This window comes from Aulonocara sp. 'chitande type north' Nkhata Bay, linkage group LG6, assembly GCF_057382095.1.
Source record: "Aulonocara sp. 'chitande type north' Nkhata Bay isolate Kocher_YH1m ecotype deep benthic linkage group LG6, A_spYH_male_GT1.1, whole genome shotgun sequence".
NCBI classification, from domain to species: Eukaryota; Metazoa; Chordata; class Actinopteri; order Cichliformes; family Cichlidae; genus Aulonocara; species Aulonocara sp. 'chitande type north' Nkhata Bay.
The window spans coordinates 25,558,302-25,575,334 of NC_141349.1; the positions used below are offsets into that span (position 1 = coordinate 25,558,302).

The window sequence follows — 17,033 nt, forward strand, 5'->3', positions numbered from 1 at the left end:
GATAAGTAGGTTGAGGTGGACTTTTAATATAAAGTTATGCCTCATATTTTAGAATCTCAGTCTCAGTTACATGCCTTAATTAAAATATCTGCGCCACACCATAACCAATAAATAATGTGGAGTGAAAGTAATGGAGGTGTGAAGTAGAACTACGAGGGAACTCGAGTACATTACATTTGCACTAGAGTAACTAATACTTAAACTGTTACATTTCTGCACTAGTGCAAAGAGCAGACCACAGACTGTTAGCTGAATGCTTAATACTTCAAAGATCTCATCAACCCATTTCTGTATGTGAAAGCAATTTTGTAACTCCAATTTCAATGAAAGAGAAAAAGGTGGACATGTTCTTACTACACATTTAATCTTTGCAATACTCTTTTTCAGCCAAGAGATCACATTAGCTTTGTATCCATTTAAGATAGTAAGACCATTTCTTTAATGGGACAGCTGGGCTGACAGCATGTAAAAGGCTGTAATTCAATCGCATGAACTTCAAGCACAAAAAGAGACATTAAATGAACACTAGTGACAAATGCACATTGCATTCTCAGTTTCTTACAAAACAAATTAAATGTAGCACAGGGATCAAAACTCTTGCATACCCACTCTCCCACTTTTTTTTAGCTATACATATTTATTAGCAATGTTCCCAAGGTGCTCCAGGGTCTTTCGGTGTCCGTGGATGCAAGACTGCACCAGTAAGTCCATGCTTGCAGGCTGTTGAGGATGTGTGACAGGAAAACACTTTCAGATTGAGCCTAGGCCTTTGGCATTGAAGGATGCAAGGTCCACATTCACCAAAAAAAAAAAAAAAGTCTTTACTAAATTGCTCGGACACCAGTACCCCAAAAACATTCAAGGCTCTATCCATGCTGATAAACTTTATCCCATAATAATATATAGATATATATTTATATGAACAGAAATGTAGCCACATGTCCTTTTTTTTTTTTTTGCCATTTTCTGCTCTTAATAGGTTTTTTGTTTGTTTTTGCTTTGTCCTTGGCATAAGGGGACCAGACAGTTGGATGTTAACGTTACCGTTTCTATGATAAACTCTCTAAAAACACAAGTTAGCTTACCTGATCCCTACCCTACCTCACCCCCATCCCAACCCCTTATTGTCCAAAACTTGAACAATCACCATTTATACAAGTCAGTTCTGAAAATACTATGGCAAGTGACAGTTTCCACCTCAATGTCATTGTGAACAACAAAGAAAAATATATATAGTTCACTCCTCGTTCGATTTGTTCAGCTTATCAAATGCAATAACTGGTCTGTTATTCTTTGTTGCATCGTACCAACATTCACGGATTTTCAATAATGTAGAAGTTGTACAAAGACATAAATACAGTAGGATACAATACAGTAAAAAATACAAAATAAAGTTGATATAGATTTTTTTCCTTAAATGATAATTTACCAGAGGCAAACCCAGAAATGGATCTTTGACACTAGACAAAAACACCCCCTGAGGTCAAATGATAAAATAATAACCACGTCTCAAAGCTAACTCCCAGATAACTCACTACTTTGTCATTTATACATAGTGTGCTATGTACAGGACTTATAGGCAAAATGTGGGGGTCCTGTGTGGCACAAAGTTAACATGTTTTATGCAAGTGCACTAGTTTGGGTTTTACTTACTAGCGAGACATTAAGCTAAGGAAAACGTGAAGGCACAATTATCTGAGGGAGAGCATACCTCAGGAATCAAACAACAGTTGTGGTGTCAAGAGTCAGATTGAAAAAAAGGAGAACCACGGGAGGAAATAAAAGTGTACAGTTTAAAGGTATGGTTCAGGGTCTTAGAAGGACGAGGCAGTGAATCAAGTTAAGGCCAAATTACTTAAGATCGTCCAATCAGAACGCTCCAACAGTAAAGACGATGTTAGACCTGACAAATCAGAGATTTGAAATACAACATTAGTTTAAAACCAGAACTCTTCTATATTTTGTCATAGCCTGGCTCGCTACACAGGAATTCTTTCCTCAAAGTTAAGTCAATTATATTAAACAAGGCTTTTTTTGCTGTTATTTCAGAAATTGTTATTATGCACAATAATGTATAAATGTATGTTACAAGAATATACATGGGCTTCAGTCTATAATATCTCAGTAAGGAGTACATCCAAGCATTCAGATTGCGGACTTTGGCTTTTAAAAGTTAGTCTACATATGCACAAATATGAAACTCACATAGAAAATGCACCATAGAAAAAATTAACATGGGAACCCCCCCCCCCCCAAAAAAAACACAAAAAAACATGGAAATGGACTAAATGGCTCACACACTGATCTGTCACAAACACTCTCTCAAAGAGAACCAAGAAAAAACAAAAAGAAATGTTTTCAAGTTTCACCTTTTCATACCCCACACATTTTATCTGCAGTCACAGATTTGTTCAGAGTTGAGAAGAGACAAGAAATACAAAAAGGACCAAAGATTCGGGTTTGGAGGGCTTTTAGGGGTAAGGTTCAAGTTTGTCATTTCTCATGTGCAAGTCAATATAAAAATGCTACTCGTACACTGCTTTTGTCGACAACACAGGTTCGGGGCAGGCCAAACCCCCTGTAGTTTGCTAAATTTTTTAAAAAGGGGCTTGGAAATTGGCAGGCCAGCTTGCTCGTCAATGCAGTTTCCACTGCACTGAATTTTCTTCTCCAGCTCTTTGCCTTCTCAGTTTATCAACTCGTGGGAAGAAGGAAGAGCAACTGTGGGAGTCTGCCATCTTGTGCCTCTTCTCTGTTATGTCTGAAGAGTCATCTCCTTTATGTACTCAGAATTGCCACTCCTCACTCTCATTCCTATGACTTCTGCTTAGATTGACTGTTCTGTTCATCTAATTACCCTCCGTATGTCTCTCACTCGCTGTCAGTCTCTAGCTCTGAGTCAGACCACTGCACTGGGCTCAGCTTCCCATTCCGCTGGGCATACTCAATGATTGCTGTGTAGCAGAAATAGTACTGATCCCAGGTCTGGATGCTGAAAGCCCTCTGTGTACGCATCCGCCGCACCGTCTGACAGACATCTACTGTGCCAACATCCTCCAGCTGGGACAGGCAGATGTCCAGTGTGCAGAATGTGCCTAAACAGCCATGAGGGATGAATATCGAGAAGTTACACTTAAAAGAACTCAATTAAAAAGGTTTTTGTTGGACACAAGACAACAGATTAAAACCTAAAAATAAATGCAAAAGTTAGGACTACAGCTCAGCAGAAGGGAAGAGGTAATTCAAGTAAAAGTCATTGTCTAAATAATACAAGGCAATACGACCTGCATACACAATACCTTACATTTGTTTACCAGATTCACATTTGGTGGGATTTTAATTTTGTATATCAACTGCATGAATTACAATTAGGAAGGCAAGGCAGTGGCACTGATATATAAAGACACAAAAGTGGCTCACACACTGGTGAGGTACTTTTAAAATAACAGGCTGAAGATTGACCAACATGTCCTCCCACTTCAGCTGGCTGCAGGGATTTCCTTTAACTTAAAGAGAAGCTTTTTACACAGTATCAGCCCTCTGAGCTAAACAGGCACTGTAAAAAAATACTTAAGTGTTATGGGACAGATGCAGATTGCTTTACTGTCTTCTGTGCTTTAAACTTAATAACCAATTTCTTGGGCTATTTAAAGGTTAGCTACCATTTATTTAAAGTGGCACCGGCTCCAGGTTCAAATAGTAAAGTAAAACTCTCAGATGAGATTACTTTAAGATGCATAAGAGCGCTATAAATCTATATTTAAAGTATTTAAATCAGATGACGACATCTTTACTAGGATGTGTGCAACTATTCAACTACACAACTAATCATCCCTAGTGTTACTAGTCGGTACCAGACGTGCTAGTAGTGTAATCTAATTGTAAACATTTGAATTGATGCCCAGTGCTGGTAAATTGCTATGTACTAAATGTTATGCAGCCATCTGCCACCAGATGGAGCATCAATATTGAGAAAGACCATAAATATGTTGCTCTAGGTCTGATCTTTTGTTAACACTCTTATTCTTTTAAAAGCAAAAGAATGAGATTGTAGATACAAGCAGCAAAAATGATCTTTAAGGGTGGATGGGCTGTCCCTTAGCGATAGGGTGACGAGTTCAGTCATTCAGGAGGGGCTCAAATTAGAGCCGCAACTCTAACTTGAAAGGTTTATTTTCAGTGTTTTTCCCTCTTCCTTGTCTATTTGGAATACAATGTTCAATGTTGATAATGTTAGGTGCTGCACAGTTAAGCAAGATATATTATTGAAGAACGGGATTAATGATGTCAATGTTTTAATGGTTATCCATTGAAGGGTTCTCAGATTTAACTTGATATCTGAGTGTTTCTTAGTTTTAGATTAGTCAATTTTTTCCCCCTTAATTGGTCGATTAAGAAATTAGCTGCCAAGAGCATCCATAGTTTTTACCTGTACGGCCAATGCCAGCACTGCAATGCACAACCACAGGGGGGCCCCCTGGAGGCCCTCTCCAGGTGGATCCCAAGGTCTGGACTGCAGCTTCCCTCCTTTGCAGAACATGTTCACGGAAGTCCAACATAGCAGAAGCACTCTTGGGCACTCCGAAGTCCGGCCAGCTGACATAGAGGTAGTGGCACACTTCCCGCCTCTCTCCAGACTAAAAGGTCAGACGGTTTCACAGGAGAGCAGATAAAGAGAGAAGATAGTCACTTCTTTCTTGTGAGTTGGCATGTTTAAGCCGTTTTGGAAAATAAGATATGGTGATTTCTACAGTTTCTACTGACAAAGCATTCTCACAATTTAAAGAAACTCTTTAGAAACTCTTAATTGACAAATGAAACTCCTATCTCAGTTTTTCATCTCAAAAGACTTAAACTGAGTTAAAGAAATGTAAACTACACGTGTGCTCTACCTGTGTGTTGTACAGTTCAAGATGGGAAAGTTTGAAGTCCTGAAACACTTGGATGTGTGTATTCCTGACCAAGAAGTATCCATGCTGTTCAGTCCTGCCCTCCTCAAGAGGCCAGTATTGTCCACATTTGACACGTCCACGCTCCACCACCCTGAGAGACACAGTAAATCCATTTTCATCTCATTCACAACACATCAATAATGTGCCATCATTTGTAAAAATCCTTACATTAAAGTTTACATCAGCAATCCAAACTGGAGTCTCACCTGGTGGTCATTACAATGATAAGTACCATCTGTTCCCAAACCATCCTCCAGAAGTCAGCAAAGGTTTTTGGCAAAGGACCTGAGGGACACAAGATGATAATAACGACACATTTTATTTTAGGCGTCTTTCAAAACACTAAAGCTCAACTTACACAGAAGAGTTTAAAAAATGGTAACCAAGGAAGTATCAATGACAATAAAACTATTTTACAATATATAAGCTAATTAAGAACAGAGGGTTCATGTGACAGTTAAAGGTGAATATGCCAGTTTAAAGAAGAGAGTTTTGAGGGGAAATTTTAAAGTGGATTAATGCCAATATTACAGATGTCTGAGAGGGAGTTCCAGAGGCACGGTGCAGGATCTGAGAGTAGAAGAGAGGTACTGCAAAGCAAGTTTATGGAACAGCTTAAAAGGTGAGGAGCAGAATCTTGATGAATAAAAGACAAATTTAAATGTGATTTTGTCAATGAAGTTTTACTAAATGACTTATGGAGGGAGTTCTGGTTATGATATGACCACTAGCAATTGGGACCAGATAACATTTGTGGATGGACTTGATAGAGAAACAAAAAAGAAAGACGTTACAGTAATCAATGAGGAACATAAACAAGGAATGATACTGGTTGTGAGCAGAGGGAAGTTTCAAACTAAAAAGGGAACGAAAGTGAGGGAAACGGGAGGAGGAAAATTACAGGAAGTGTTAGTGATCAGCTGCTGGTAAATCTAGTCTATTTTGACATTTTAAAAATAACATCAAAGAATTACAGTAAGAGGGTGGGTAAGGATGAGGCAGCAGAGCCAGGTTATTATGTTCCTGACCATTCAGAAAAGGGTCCTTTGCTCCCTTGACCTGAGCTGATTAGTAGGGGTGCAACGATACACAAAATTCACGGTTCGGTTCGGTTCGATACTTTGGTGTCACGGTTCGATATTTTTTCGATACAAAAAAAAAATGTTCATGCCTTTTTAATTTGTCATTTATTAAAATTGTATATATATTTTAACACAAAAGTACAGTTTTTAAATTTAACCCTAACCCTTGTGCGTGTTGTTATTTAGCTCGTCATATTGCAGCCACAGAAATTCTTTTGTCCATGAAACCATAAAGCTGCACTTTCTTTTTGCCTTATAGTCTGATTTGTCATAACTTCTCCGTTTTGTGGTAAGCTTTTCTTTGGCTGTCACTTCTTCACCCTGACCTGTCTTATTTGGCTCAGCAGAACTAAAATATATATCTGTCTGTGAAGGTTCTCAATCATCCAGGTCATCGTAGTGAAATATATATCCTGCCGCACTCACATAAGCTCAGCGATTCTCTGCGCGATCAACCTCTCACATGTTTAAGCTGCGGGAGATTTCACTTGTCATGTTTGCATAGTAAGCTAACAATTAATAAGACGATGTCAGAGGAATTGGTGCACAAATTATCATCACTCACAGATCAGTGCTGTCGCTCTCTATACACAGTTCGCACGATTGCAAAGTGAAAGCAAAAAAACAAGCGCAAATTCAAACACGATTTCAATATGTCACATATTGACAGTGGCTCACCCAATGACATAATTACCCAGCTACATTTCTGAAAGAATGCAAAAGCATTGACATATATTTTTCCTTCCTACAATAGCCCGACAGGCAGGGCAGAGATAGCCCCGGGACGTCGGGCTAGCGATATTGCGAGCCCTGTATCTGATTGAGGAATCACTCATCTTTGGAAAAGAGAGTTTATTACAGAGAAATGTCTCTTTCCAAAATAAAAGCTATACTATCCGCTTCTTCTGGGCTATATTCTCAGCAGCATATTAAACATATCAGGTCTCCATAAGGAGAATCCTGTGCTAACAGCTGTCTAAATGACTCGGCTAAAGTTTGTAGCATGCATGCTTGTTGTTTTTGTCTTTGCACTAGGATGATGTCGGTGTAAATGTGCAGTCATATTCGTTGTGTTCCCACTAGTGCTTTCAGGTTAATCTCGTTGAAATAACCTTAACGCCACAACACGGCAAATCTCCGTTAACGAGCTACCCTATACAGAGGGGCTAGACGGCCAACACGTTAACGAGCTAACTGCGCTAACACACTAGCTCCCACCCATGTAATTGAGCATTGCATGGCACATCCAACATACTGTTTTACTTTAGTCCATGACTAGCTTACCTTCAGGGTCATACGTCACATGAAAACCAAAATAATTCCAAACGCCAGATCTGAATGAGGGTGGGGAGGTCCACTTCTGTCTCGCTAGCTTGCCCTGCGCTCTTCCTTCTGACCATGCTGTCTGTGTTGAGTGCTCAGTGAATCTGCGTTCGACTACTCCGCCTAGGCTGCACTCTCGAGCCTAGGCGGAGTAGTCAAATGCAGATTCACTGAGCGCTCAACACAGACAGCATCGTCAGAAGAAAAGTTGATAAAATAAATTACAAATTTTGTATTGTTCTTTTTTTTTCTCCCCTTTGGTTTTCTTTCTTTCTCTCCCCCTCTTTCTTTCATTCTTTCCCCCTGTCCTATCCCACAGTCATGTCTGTCCCGTTTGCAACTGAAAATAAAATAAATTCATAATTATAATAAAGGTCAATCAAATGGACCAATATGATGATCCACTTAAAATAAATCCTCTTGGCATCTTTCTTGGCCTCAAGACAACAATTCTGATGGCTATAGATCCAAACGGGACAGAAAAAAAAAAAAAAAAAAAAAAATTGAAAAAAAAAAAAATTGAAAAAAATTGTATTGTTTGATACATATGCGTACCGAACCGAAAGCACTGTATCGAACGGTTCAATATCGATACGAATATCGTTGCACCCCTACTGATTAGATCTGTGTACCAAGTAGATTTTTCTGTAGATAGCGTGCATCCTTCTAATGAAGAATGTGGTTATTGTACATTTCTTTGTGAACAACAAAATCCAACTCTTTTGTAGTGGTGTTCCAAGAGATAGGTTTTTTGCTACCACTTTGCATAATTCAGAAGTAAACCATGATGGGGAGAAAAACAACCTATGTTTTTAAAGCAAGAGCATCTAAAAGTCCAAGAAGACCATCGGGGGTAGGTTAAGAGTTTATGGTGGGAAGGCTGTCAATGACACCCGAAAGACTATTTAATGCCCTTAAAATGAAGTGACATGTTGAACATTTGTCTTGGATAGAGTTAAATAGCCATTAAAAGATAATCAGTCAAAAGCTATCTTAGTAAAATGTAAAGTCCAGCATGAGAACATTACCCATCCTCTTCTGCTTATCCTTATTGATATTGTATGATATTATCCATATGGAAATTTTACACTGACTACTGATAGAGACTGCTGTATTTTAATATACATACAGATAATATCCATACTAAAATCTCCCAGCAGTCAACGTGAAATTTCGCTGGGATGAATACATCTCTGACAGACAGACATACTTCCAGGTAGAAATGTAATAGCGACAGAGAGTCGGAAAGGTAAAACCACAGCTGTAGGAGCTAAGCGGCTATGTACTAAAGAACTGCTGTTGATGGATTAAGTATGACGGACTGGGAAGTCCGAGCAAGCACAAACCATACAAACAGCTTGGCAAGTCACATTATTGGTGGTGATGAAACAGAGTACGGCTCTAGACTAAAAGAGGTGAGAAGTGGGAGCAAAGCTGGCATATGTAAAAGATAAATCTGTCAATGCGGCCAGCTGAGATTCCAAAATAATGAAAGTTAGTAAAGTGAAAGACTGATCAGTTGCAGTCAGTAGAGATCAGACAAAACAATAAAAGAATAAAGAGAGCAACAGCGATAATAGCTCATGTACTATTTATAGTATTATCCATACTGTAGTTCTTTACACAGTATGGAGAACTACAGTATTGCTCAAAAGGGTTGAGGCACTTTGGATCTTCACACTCCATTCAATCTCACAATCCCATTAGAGGCATTTGACGTACATCACGACCAGAACATAATAAACAAATATCTGAAGGAGTCATGCAGTTTTCCAGTTAAAGCACTTAGAATTACATTCATTGAAAGATAAGAGCTGTTCAAGGAATCATCTCATTATATCATAAAAATATGCAAAACTACAAGCAATAAAGAGTAAAGCAGGAACTTATGTGAACAGCTTCTCACCCTGAGTAGCGATGTAGGCGTTGCTCCTCTTGTACCCATCCATGAAACTAGCATTAATGTAATCTGATGTCTGCAAAACACAGCAGAGCGATTCACCGTTCAGTTATTTTGCCTTGGATAAGAAGATGCTACACATTACAGTTTAAAAAAAAAAAAGTGTGCATAACCTTAATTGTAGTAAATAATTCTACACTTAGACCACTGTCTAAAAAAAGAACAAAACCAACAACAACAACAACAACAAAAACTGAAAAAACAAACAAACCCCAAAACACAGATACACCTGTATTCAAAACATTTTGAATACACAGACTGGGCCAACATTCAATGTCTTAAATTAATAAGATACTTTCAGCTGCGAATGATAAACATGAATTTCATCTCAGCTAAATGCTAATGCAATCTTCACTAATTCCCAGAGATAAACAATAATATTGTATTAGTATCGTACTTATAATTTATTGATTGAAATGTATCTACAGATGAATTATTACCTCATCCTCATCATTAGAGAGTGGGCACAGTCGCACTCGTGACTGGTCGAGGCAGAGAACATCACTGTACCTGTTCTTGACCTGATTGGACAATTTCCTGCAAAGATGAGTCTAATGTGAGGCTACATAACAAACTGAAGCTCTGGCTGATATTATACATTTAATTCAGACACACAAAATATAAGAGCTTGACAAGTCTTACTTAGAGTAGTCAAAGGTGCCTGCAGGAGGCTCCTTGCGGATCTCCTCATACTCTTGATAGATCCCTCTCTTCTTCTTCCTCTTCACATACTCCACCAGGTCATGCACCGTCATGGCTCCCTGCTCTGGCATGTGAACAGACACCTCCATGCAGTGGTTCTCATCATCAGGACCCCAAGATGAGGACAGCGGTGGGGATTTTGAGGAAGGCTGGTTGGGTGGACGAGGCTGAGATTTCTGAGGCAACGGAGGCACTCCTTCCTCCTCACCCTCCTCATACTCCTCCTCTATACCCTCACTGCCACTCACCACAGCCCCATCAGTTTTCTTTGAGAGGGGTGTATCAGGGGGAGTGTCTGATTGGGGAGGAGCTTGGCAGCCACTACCATTAATGTTAGCATTGGCGCTGGAGCCAATGACAGCCATGTTGGCTCCGCTCACTGCTGAGCCATTCCAGTGTTGGTGGTTCACTTGCGATTTGTCCACAGCAGAATTTGGACTATGTTGGTGCTGGCCTTGGCCTCGAGTCCTGCTCTCCACAACACAGTGGTTGTGTGGGTTTGCGTTGCTGTCATCATAGCAGTTAGAGTTAGCCACAGCTATCTCAGGACCTATTTGTGTATTTATATGGGCGTGGGACAGTGTTGCATCTACACTTGTGTTGCTATTCTCTAAGCTATAAGAGCGCAACAGGCTTCCCACGCAGTCATGTTCTTTTGTGTCACCCTGAACAATGTTTGTGTTTACATTAACACAGGATTGAATCCAAGCCACGTGGTTATACTGGGATGTCCCACCCAGGTGTTCAGGGAGGGAGGAAACTGGGATATGACTTGCCAACTCATGAGCTTTCACTGTGCAGACCTGGTGAGGAGAAAAACAAAAGTAAGTATTAAATAATGAACAACAAACATCTTATACATGATGCAAATTCTTGATGAAACTAAGAGACACACCCTTTCTCTCAGCTTCTCGCGTACAAAGAGGCGAAGAACCGCGAAAGGTGCTCGAAACCAAAGAGGTGAGGACACAATGAAGACACATTTTAGACGAGCTGGAAAGGCCCCCTGCAAAATGAAAATATTTTTATTATATATTATATAATATATAATTATTTTTCACTATAAAAATATAATGAAATATTTAAAAAAAAAAAAAAAAAAACAAGGCGAAAAGCATTTTTGAATTCCAAGATCATCAAACACAACGTGAGAAAAAAAAAATGCTCCTTATATTTACCTTGAGCAAATTGAGAATCTTGACACAGAGCTCATAGTCAAAATTTCCATAACTGGAGTTGGTCATGTCGTAAATAAATATGAGCCCATCCCTTTGAGTTTGAACACTATAAAGAAATGAAGATCTTTACAGTTAAAGAGCAAAATAAATGTGCTTAAAAATACACTTTTATCTATTATAATTCCTGTGTTTCATTTAGTTATTTTATATTTCTAAAGGTACTTTCAACTGATCCTTTCAACTGATCCTTTATTCAAATCAATCACTAAAGCAAGAGATTTTTATGTTGGATGCTCTTCCTGACACAACCCTCCCATTTATGTGGGCTTAAGATCGGCATATGAAATAGACTAGCTTGTGACAGACTGTGTTTATACCTCCTCCTGGTCTTCAATCAGGGACTTTTCATGTTACGCTAATGATTAACCCATTTATCGATATTTCTATCTTTATGAATTAACATCAGAGCACAGGGGACGAACTGTTGTACCAGATCAAAATAACACGATAAAGTGTCATAGGAAACTGTTTATTTATGGTTCACGCTTTACCTCTCTATGGCTTTGTCTAGCTGGTAGATGATGGCCTGGAGAACAGCTTTATGGGTGGTGAGGTCTGGTCGATGAAGTCGAGCGGTGAAGAGTGCTACAGCAGCACCTTTTGCGTCTCGGCCAGGCTAGGAAAAATATTAACAGATCACCATGTTGCACCACTGCAAATCAATTTATCGAAAATAAAAACTTTACTTCATTTCTATTCATAGAAATACAAAAATAAGCTTACATGAGCCCTGTGACATGCACATACAGAAACACACAAAACTCTTTTTTAACGACCAGCACCACCTTGCATAATTTTCTGTGTATTCTTGGGTGTTAATTCAAAATGATAAGCTACAGTTCCTTTTATGTTAAGTGACTTATCATTGCTTTATCACTCACCAGGACTGTAAATTTGCCACTCAGCAGCTCAGAGCGTAGGGGCTCCTCGTCAGGGTTGATATTGATTATGCCCTCTTTGATTCTTGTGTTCTAATTTTCATACATGAAGATAGACACAGGAGAGACAGGGGAAAGTCATAAGCTTATAGATGACTTAGTATGTATACAAACACTTAACAGTATTCAGTTGTTAGTCTGTGTATTACAAAAGCCAGTTTATTAACTTGCAACTCAAGGGTTGTTTTTGGTTTTTAAACAGAACTCAATTATTCCACTAAAGTGCTAGCATGTATTAGATTAACATACATTTTTATATACACTGTATTATACAAGTATGTTCAGGGCATTGTGATTCATAGGTGTGTGAGAAGTAAAAAGCATTTAAAGACATACAAAAAAGTGCAGTATGAATGTGTTAATTAGTGAATGCTGGTTATGGTGCAAAAGCTCTCTTAGCGCTCTGCTTGAGTGCGATACAAATACCACTCCAGTTCATTTTTTTTTTAACTTTAACAGATAATAGATAACTATTTAAGCGTCAATAATTACATGTTATAACTATAATTATATTTTAATGTTTAACATTGAGAGATGTAATAACCTGTGAACTAACTTGTGGTTTTTTCCCCCCCCAACAGAAACCCTGTCATTAGATATACTTATAGGGCATTAACACTATGCATTTGAAAGATTTCCTGCATTTACAAACAAGCCTATGATTATTTTTAAGGATTATTATATTTTATATCTAAACACCACTTAAGAAATCATTACAAATTCAATGTGTGATATTTACCTGAAAAATTGGAACTATTTTGCACAAATTAAGCCCGATGGGGTTCGCGTGACGACAGAAGGTAAACAGATGTTGCTGTCACTAGTTGAAACAATGCCATACCTTGTATGCTTGGAAAAGATCGATGGCTCTGGAGACGTCAAACTTGCGGGCCATAAGAAACTTAACAGCTGTAGGTTGAGAGACGAGCCCAGCGCTGTGAGGCTGCTCCCTGCTCCGCACCTCACTCAGGAACTCCTCTACAGCCTGAAAAGACACGGGAAAAGATGGGCACACGTTAAGAAAATAAAAAAGAGAGATTGTGTGTAAAACTTTATATGGCTTTGAAAGATATCCATAAAAAACAAAAGATAATATGGGAATGATTGCTGACATAACAAGAAAAGTACACAATTTTGTGTGAAGTGTGCGCTACTGGAAGATACTATCAACAAAAGCACTCATGTGCCAAGAGACAACAGTCAGCTTGTTTGCTCCAAGTACTCTGCATCCATCCTCCAAATTTGAATGCACCAGGAGAAAAGTATAAAAATGGGGACAACAATTAACTTTTCAGCTATACACAAAGAAGCTTTATATATGTGCACAAATAAGGACAAAGAAATGGACATCCATTGTAAACATGATTCAAAAAACCGTGTTTCTCCACCGGGTGTTTTTTGGCAAACGTAACCCATCCAAATGCTTAAGCACCTTGTCTCATAATGAAATTTGTTATTAATTGTAGCCCTAAACAAAAGAGATGCTCATCCAACATGTGGCACTATCCATGTGAAAATGTCAGTGCAGGGTTTTCTTTGTTTTGTTTAAATGGCTCGTGGGATTTTGGAGAATGACTAAACACATGAGTCTGTTACATTATTTAATAGAAATGTATGCATTTTCCCTTTTTACAAAGAAAATAATTTGATAAAAATGTCTTTATTATACTTTTTTTATGAAACCATAAGTAACAAAACTGTTTTTTTCTGGTGTTTTTACTGCCTCTGTATATATCTTTTTCCTATGCAGAAAATAGATGAATTATAACAAATAACTATATAATTGATGCATACTGGAAATTAACCAGAATGCAGACTTTCATTTTTTCTAATCCAAGACTAATATTTGGAAAAATGTGTGCATTTCCTGGCACAGTCTTAATTATATGCCAAAAAGATGCAAGGTCTTGACTGGCAAAAAATATACTTATATACAAAGTATTAACACATCAAGAGAATTATCACTGTGGGCCTAAATTTTTAAGTGGGACAAAAACTATTGAAAAACTCATTATTTAGGGGGCATATTTAAATTACATGACCACATAATTAATCTAGTACCCAATAACGGTACATCAACACCAGGATGATCGCTTTCCCTTGGTTGAGATGTAATCCAAGACGACAAACACGAGCAGCCAAAATCTACAAACGTTAGTGGAGCGGGCAGTTAGTTGACAGACGTTACTGTGTGCGCGAAAGTGATTAGCTATCAACAGATAAGATCTGCAAATCTGGGGAGCATCCAAAGTATGCCCTTTAACTTTGCTCAATGATCCGTTAACCTTGTCATAAGTAGATGAAGATCAGGCCAGAAGCTGTAATATAATGCTGTAATCAGAAACGCAGAATGACATTTCATGTTTGTCATTTATCTCAGGCCCACCCCTTTTACTAGAAAGTGATTGCAACAACAATGAGGATCATTTCTATGAATTGTCCACAGTAAATCCGTTAGACGAGATATTGCTAGTTCGTTGGCTCGTAGCAAAACACTCGTCCAAAGTCGCGGTTTTGGTCATTTTTAACCGTGTCATGGTATAAAATGACAATAAATAATAAAGACAACAATCGATTTATCTTTTTTAACCTTAATGCTCAGCCCGAAATCATTTATAAAGACTGGTAAGACTGCAGTCTAGGAAATTCCCTGCAAGTCAACAATAGCCACTGCCATTAGCTAGCGGCTAGGTTGCATGTGGTAGCTGGACGGCTAACGAAAGCCATTAAGTGACTACAAGCTCTATGAGTAGGGCCAACTGTAAAGAATTGTGGGTCGCTGGTTAATTTACTTTAGACTCATGAACATATCGATGTGGTCCGCATAATGCCTAGTTATCAGGAAGTGAGCATTCAAGGCAGACTGCCGGTAAAATGATACCTTCCACTACTAGCAAACGCCATCGCGCTAACACACATGCTAACTACTGTCAGTCACACCGGAGTCGGTCGACAGGAGGCTTGTGAACGGGCCGGGGCTGTTTACTACACCGCCCCGTTCCCAGAAATAACCGCACGACAGAATCTGATTTTTTTAAAAACCTTCTTTAGAGAAGAAACTGAGGGTGGCGACTGTACACAATGACTACTACAAGAAAACGAAAAAGGAAAAAAAAAATCACGAAGAGACTCTTACCAGCTGCTCCTGAGTTGTCAGGGCTTCCGCCATGTTGAAGCCTCCGCAACGTCGCAGCGGGCGCGCCCACTAGCCGCTCGCTCACGCCATGCAGCCAGAGATAGACTTCTAAGCCCCGCCCACATCCCCCCCAGCTCAAACCGCTGGCGTTTCATTAACTGAATAACATGGTAGTGTTTTCCCCATGCTGCATCTTCCTTTTGCTGTCCAGTAACTCTAGAGCACAGTGTTCCAAACACAGTCAGTAAAAATAACTATAGACTATATTAAAGCAGAATAGTTAACATACAGGGAAATTTTTATGAGCCTAGAGGGAGAAAATCTGAACAGAGATGTAAAACAAAATCCAAGTGCAAGTAATTTTAGCAAGTATGGGATAATCATTGTTTCTATGATACAGTCATACATAGACTCGCCAATCAGCCACAAATGGTCTCTAAATCGTATGATATCTATCTCCTGCAATTTTTCACAAAGCAAATATTCACATTGAGCAATTTTTGCACAGAGGAAAATACATATTTTTCTTCATAACCATGACAAACATAACCGTGACTCTATATATGAGTTGTAAACAGTTCAGAGGATCTCGGCACTACTTCCTAAGTATTTCTCTGAACCACGGAAATAGCTCCTCCCAGAATTTCATATGCACTTACGGGAAAGAAAGAAGACTTGAGTAAAGGCCTATGCTATGACTGACAGATTTCACTTTCGTGGCAAACAGAGTAGATCATACTCATCTTAAGTTCGGAATTGAATATTCAGCTTTAAACATTATAAATGTTTACTGTCATATTTGGTCTATATTTTATTCCTCCCTGCTGAATAGGCAGACTTACTTTCACTGTAACAGGACCAGACTAAATAGATATAAAATATCCAACTTATAGTAAAAGAAGAGGACGATATTGTTCTACACATTATTTCCAGAAAAGAAATGGAAAGAAGTAGCACTTCATAAGAGACGCAATACCTTCTGGGTTAATTTTCGAAAATTTTACGATGTAGTAATTTTTCTGAATTTAAGGCATTATGTGTTTTTCAGTAAATACCCTGGAGCATAATTATTTTTACCAAAACATAAAACATCATAAAACATGTATTAAACAACATTTTATTTAATTTGTCAATTATCAGTATTAGTTTTATTTACACTACACATACATGGTATATTATACTAATGTGTATTCTTTGCGTCATCAGCATGTATACGGTATGGTCGGGGAAGAATAGCTAAATTGTGAAAAAGGGGAAAAAAGAAAAATAAACTGCTGTACAGTAAATGAAACCACGCAACAGTATATACAATTACTTCAATCACCTCTGCCCTGGGCATCTACAAATATGAAATACTTGCTTATTCATTTATAATAATTTGATAATAGACTATAACATAAAAGAATGGCTATGGAACCCATTTTATGTGTAATGGATAGTTTTACTTTTATATTGTAAGGTTCAGTAAGGTTTAGAATGTATTACTTTTACGTTTACGTAAGTGGTAAAGTAGAAAGTAAAAAGTACCACTGTAAATACACAATCATTATTCACTACACAATCATTATTCACTACACAATCATTATTCACATCAATCATTATTAATAGTCAATGTAGAATAGATAGTAGTAGCAATAGTGATGCTAAATGGAACTTTGCTTAGGAACAGCTTGTATTCCGTCGGACTGTTTTAGCGAAACAC

The 17,033-nt window shown here is 38.3% G+C and overlaps 1 protein-coding gene across 1 annotated transcript; it reads right to left on the minus strand.

Annotated features, from left to right (window-relative positions):
- Positions 1-345: 345 nt before the first annotated feature.
- Positions 346-15,429, minus strand: ptpn9b (protein tyrosine phosphatase non-receptor type 9b). The gene is made up of 13 exons (XM_086295853.1): positions 15,332-15,429; positions 13,037-13,180; positions 12,139-12,228; positions 11,749-11,873; positions 11,198-11,303; positions 10,915-11,025; positions 9,960-10,822; positions 9,758-9,854; positions 9,264-9,333; positions 5,159-5,237; positions 4,893-5,043; positions 4,430-4,637; positions 346-3,095 (listed from the first exon to the last, which is right to left on the minus strand). Exons 1-13 carry the CDS (start codon positions 15,362-15,364, stop codon positions 2,872-2,874), a joined length of 2,301 nt encoding a protein of 766 aa, XP_086151979.1. The 5' UTR covers positions 15,365-15,429; the 3' UTR covers positions 346-2,871.
- Positions 15,430-17,033: the final 1,604 nt, after the last annotated feature.